Consider the following 4,676-nt stretch of genomic DNA (forward strand, 5'->3'; position numbering starts at 1 on the left):
TGCATCCTTCGCAGGGATTTATGCACGCGCTAATGTATCTGCGCTAAGAATGTATCTGGCATTTCTAGGGAAACAGCTGCTGCTTACGCTGGCAGTAAGGGCCTGCCGTTGTCTCACGGGTACAGGGAGAGGAAATGCCTTGTGGGCCAGGCAGCCCGCCATTCTTCCCTTGAGGTGGCTGCGTTTCACAGAGGGCTGTGCCTTCCTGCAGACCTTGCACTCCATATCCTTGGACCATTACTGCCGCTACAGCGCAGGCTCTGGCTGTTGGGAAGTGCTCCTGGCTACCTAGGCTTATCTCAGCCTGCCGAGGGAGAGAAGCACTGTCTCTGGTGCTGCATATCATGAGGGAAGGACCCAGATTCTCAGTCCGTTGCAAAAATCTGCTGTGGTGAATCCTACGGATTCCTCTCGGATTCGTTTGTAAAGTGGCAAGGTGGATCCAGGACTGTCTTGGTTTGAGGTTTAGTTACACAGCTGTATAGATGACGGCGTATGTTCTGTACGTTGCTGCGTGCCAGAGGTGTAAACAAACTACACAACAATGAAATAAATGAGATGAGCCAATTCCCCTTGTTTGCGAAGAGAACAGAAGCACTGGGTTACTTCCCGGGTCACGAAAGGTCAAGGGATTTCTCAACGCGATCTCAAATCACTCATATGCCTCCTCTGGCGCTCCTTCCGTGAATCCCCTTGTGAGCCAAGGAAAAGAAATAGGCTGCTAATGCTGTTCCGAACAAAACGTCGCCCAGTCCCTTCACTATTCATCCATTTCCCTCATTTGTGTGGCCATCTCATTCACTGAGGGAAGGGGAAATAGAAGGAAAAGACCCAGCGTGATACATGACTGTGAAACAAGAAGTTATCTGGAGAATGGCGGGACCTGTACAAGTTGTATTCCTCAAAAGCACATGCAGGAAAAGGGAAAGACAAGACAGTCCTCCTGTCCTTATGTCAGTCCTTGTAGATGCATTATCATAGAATCATAGAATCATTAAGGTTGGAAGAGACCTCCAAGATCATCGAGTCCAACCATCAACCCAACACCACCATGCCCACTAAACCATGTCCCTAAGCGCCTCATCTATACGTCTTTTAAATACTTCCAGGGATGGTGACTCAACCACTTCCCTGGGCAGCCTGTTCCAATGTTTAACTACTCTTTCAGTAAAGAAATTTTTCCTTACATCCAATCTAAACCTCCCCTGGCGCAACTTGAGGCCATTTCCTCTCGTCCTTTCGCCAGTTACTTGGGAGAAGAGACCGACACCCACCTCGCTACAGCCTCCTTTCAGGTAGTTGTAGAGAGCGATGAGGTCTCCCCTCAGCCTCCTTTTCTCCAGGCTAAACAACCCCAGCTCCCTCAGCCGCTCCTCAGAAGACTTGTTCTCCAGACCCCTCACCAGCCTCGTTGCCCTTCTCTGGACACGCTCCAACATCTCAACATCCTTCTTGTAGTGAGGGGCCCAAAACTGAACACAGTATTCGAGGTGCGGCCTCACCAGTGCCAAGTACAGGGGCACGATCACTTCCCTACTCCTGCTGGCCACACTATTTCTGATACAGGCCAGGATGCCATTGGCCTTCTTGGCCGCCTGGGCACACTGCCGGCTCATGTTCAGCCGGCTGTCGACCAACACCCCCAGGTCCTTTTCCGCCAGGCAGCTTTCCAGCCACTCTTCCCCAAGCCTGTAGCGCTGCATGGGGTTGTTGTGGCTGAAGTGCAGGACCCGGCACTTGGCCTTGTTGAATCTCATACAGTTGGCCTTGGCCCATCGATCCAGCCTGTCCAGGTCCCTCTGCAGAGCCTTCCTACCCTCGAGCAGATCAACACTGCCGCCCAACTTGGTGTCATCTGCAAACTTACTGAGGGTGCACTCGATCCCCTCATCCAGATCATTGATAAAGATATTGAACAGAACTGGCCCCAATACTGAGCCCTGGGGAACACCGCTCGTGACCGGCCGCCAACTGGATTGAACTCCATTTACCACAACTCTCTGGGCCCGGCCGTCCAGCCAGTTTTTGACCCAGCGCAGAGTACACCTGTCTAAGCCGTGAGCCGCCAGCTTCTCCAGGAGAATGCCGTGAGAATCATCTCACAAAGTAACTGTGTTAGGTTCAGAGCTTCCAGATTTCCCTGCAGGAGCTCCTTCTTTAGCGCTAGTTCTGCAAGTATCTACTTACAATAGTGGAATGAATCATTTAAAAAATGATGATGTGTCAAATTCCACATAAACTGGATTTTTTACTAGTGCTTCCAGGGGAAACAGCCTACAAGTTGTCAGGAAGATTAGATCTGCTGTGATAAAAGAACTACCTTTCTGGGTGACCTCTTTCTTTACCCAGTTTGCATCATCTCCTCTCATACTAAGTGGCTAAGAAGAATTCTAGGCAGAGATGGGAACTATGAAATATGATTTCTGTGCCTGCTGTCTTCAGAGTCACAGCACAGGTGCTTCCCGCACAGCTATTTACAATTCTAATATGGAATTTTAAATAATTCTAGAGAAAAAAAAAGTCACCTTTGCTCTATACTCCATTGGTCTTTCCGACAAGATTTTTCTGACTCTTCTTGCTTTTAGAGAAAATTAAAACCCATTTACAAACAGAATTTGAGAGGTTGACACTGTTAGCAAGTCTGATGTCTCTTGTCCATTCTCCAGTGCTGCACAAGAGGCTGTTTGTCCCGGTGCCATGCTGGAAAGATGTACGGTGCATAGCTAGTCTTGTGGAGGAGATGTACTAGCTCAGGTTTTAGCTGATGTTGGAAGCTTCACATTGCATTTTTAATTACTGGAGGACAGCTAAGAGGAGACAGAGGCATGAAGTCACTGTTTACCAGCTTATTATGGAGTCCCTTATTCAATCCAGAAATATAATGAATGTATTACTAATGGGAACTGCTCTGTGAAAACTGGTGTTTGTAGTGAATCCAGATGTCCTCCCATGCTAGGATCGTACTGCATAATTATTATATACCTACAAATTCTTGAGAATGTTTACGGTTTTTTTACCATCTAAGAACAGAACTTTGTCTTGTTTATATTCTCCATTTTCTTAAATTACTTAAATTCCTCTCTTCCAAGCACTAGGCAATTTAGATAAAAGTAGCAGGATCAGACATTGTGGCAATGTGGAACTGCATTTTCTACATTTTCTGGCTGTGAGTCTATGGAAACTTCACCTACGGAATTCCTCAAGTAGTAAATAAATAATGGAGGAGTAATTTCTCATGGGTGTATTCCTCCAGGAAGGCTGCTGACTTTTCTAGTATATAAATGAATAGGTCAAAAAGTAGAGAGGAATAGAAGTCTAAATTTGTACAAACCCCAAAGGTAGGCTGTAAATGAAAATGATATACTGTAAGTGTGCATCTGCATTTAGTCTAGCTGTAAGTCTAACAGTAACACTTAAACTTACGAAGAGTACCTAATAGAATATTGGAAGCACCAGAGTAAAGAGAAATGTTCTCTGACTGCCTTTTTCCTTACTTCCACAAGGCAAAACAAAAATAAATGAGGTCCTGGAGGACAGTGAATGAAATTTGCCAGCTCTGGAGAAATTAACTTCTGCTTCTCCCAGGCATTCAGAATGACTGGCTTGAGAGATGCTAGAGAGCAATACATTTTTCAAAGTGCCAAAGAACATTTAAGGAAATGAAACATTTAAGGAAAAAGTAGGTAAGAAATTTTAAGACATCATAGCCTCAATGGCTTCTGTTCAAGTGGAAGTATTAATTCTCTTTTCTTTTCAGCTGGTGGTGTCCCGAAGCACTTCAGAAATTTTTCTCTCTCCTTATTAAAAAGAAAAAAACACAAGCTGTTTACTCAGGTTGCTCAGACTAATCCATGGGACTAGGATCTGCAGAGTTCCTTTTTGTACTTACTCAGTGAAGTGCTTCAGCAGCCAGTTGCGGGGATATTAGGGTGAGGATCTGTGTCCATGAAAGGAGCAATAGCACCAAAGACCTGTACGCTTACAGACAGGAGAACCTCCTGCAGGAATAGCCACAAAAGACTATTGTGGGCTATGCAGACAACCATATCACGAAACTGGAGGTAGAGGAAGAAATTTTGTATGACATGGAAATAATTCCATTTTCCCCTTTGTCTCAGCTTGACTATCCTGACTTTCATAATACAAATTACTATAAAAAGAAAATGGAGCATTTATGGTACTGCCTGAGATTCGCTGGCCGCCTGAAACTTGTGTTTCAGACTCGGTGTCCTGGCAGTATGGCAGGTTCAAAGCAAAGCGTTGCCCGTGGGATTTATGTAGACATTTTCAGCAGGCCTACGGGAAACAGATTTGTCACCAGAGAATTAAACTCCTCCATCCTAAATTTCAGGTTTCTACTATGTGCTGAGGCTGAAAAACGGGCTTGAGAATAATCCCTGTATTTCTTCCACTTAGGTCCAGTTTTGCTCTAAATTTACCTGCAAATGATATGAGAAATATTTCAACTTCAGCCTGAAATGTAAGAGAAGAAAGTGTCGGCATTAGGAAAAGTTCTCTAACCGTAAATCTCAGTTTAGGTTGTGTGACCTCACTAGCGTACGTCGGGCTGATGGCCTCAGGTGCAGAGGGAGGAGGCACCCGTTCCCTGGGGATCGCTCGGTGGGCCCACGGGACCCCCTGTCATCTGCCGCCAGGTACGGCGACCGCCCCTTGCC

The 4,676-nt window shown here is 45.9% G+C and overlaps 1 protein-coding gene across 1 annotated transcript in view; it reads right to left on the minus strand.

Moving 5' to 3' along the window:
- ANKRD13C (ankyrin repeat domain 13C) overlaps positions 1–238 on the minus strand; it is a 30,717-nt gene extending 30,479 nt beyond the window's left edge. Inside the window, exon 1 of the mRNA XM_009320663.1 lies at positions 88–238. Within this exon, the coding sequence (XP_009318938.1) occupies positions 88–238 (151 nt within the window). The remainder of the gene's footprint in view (positions 1–87) is intronic.
- Positions 239–4,676: the final 4,438 nt, after the last annotated feature.

Source organism: Pygoscelis adeliae, unplaced genomic scaffold (assembly GCF_000699105.1).
Source record: "Pygoscelis adeliae isolate BGI_AS28 unplaced genomic scaffold, ASM69910v1 Scaffold402, whole genome shotgun sequence".
Taxonomy (NCBI): Eukaryota; Metazoa; Chordata; class Aves; order Sphenisciformes; family Spheniscidae; genus Pygoscelis; species Pygoscelis adeliae.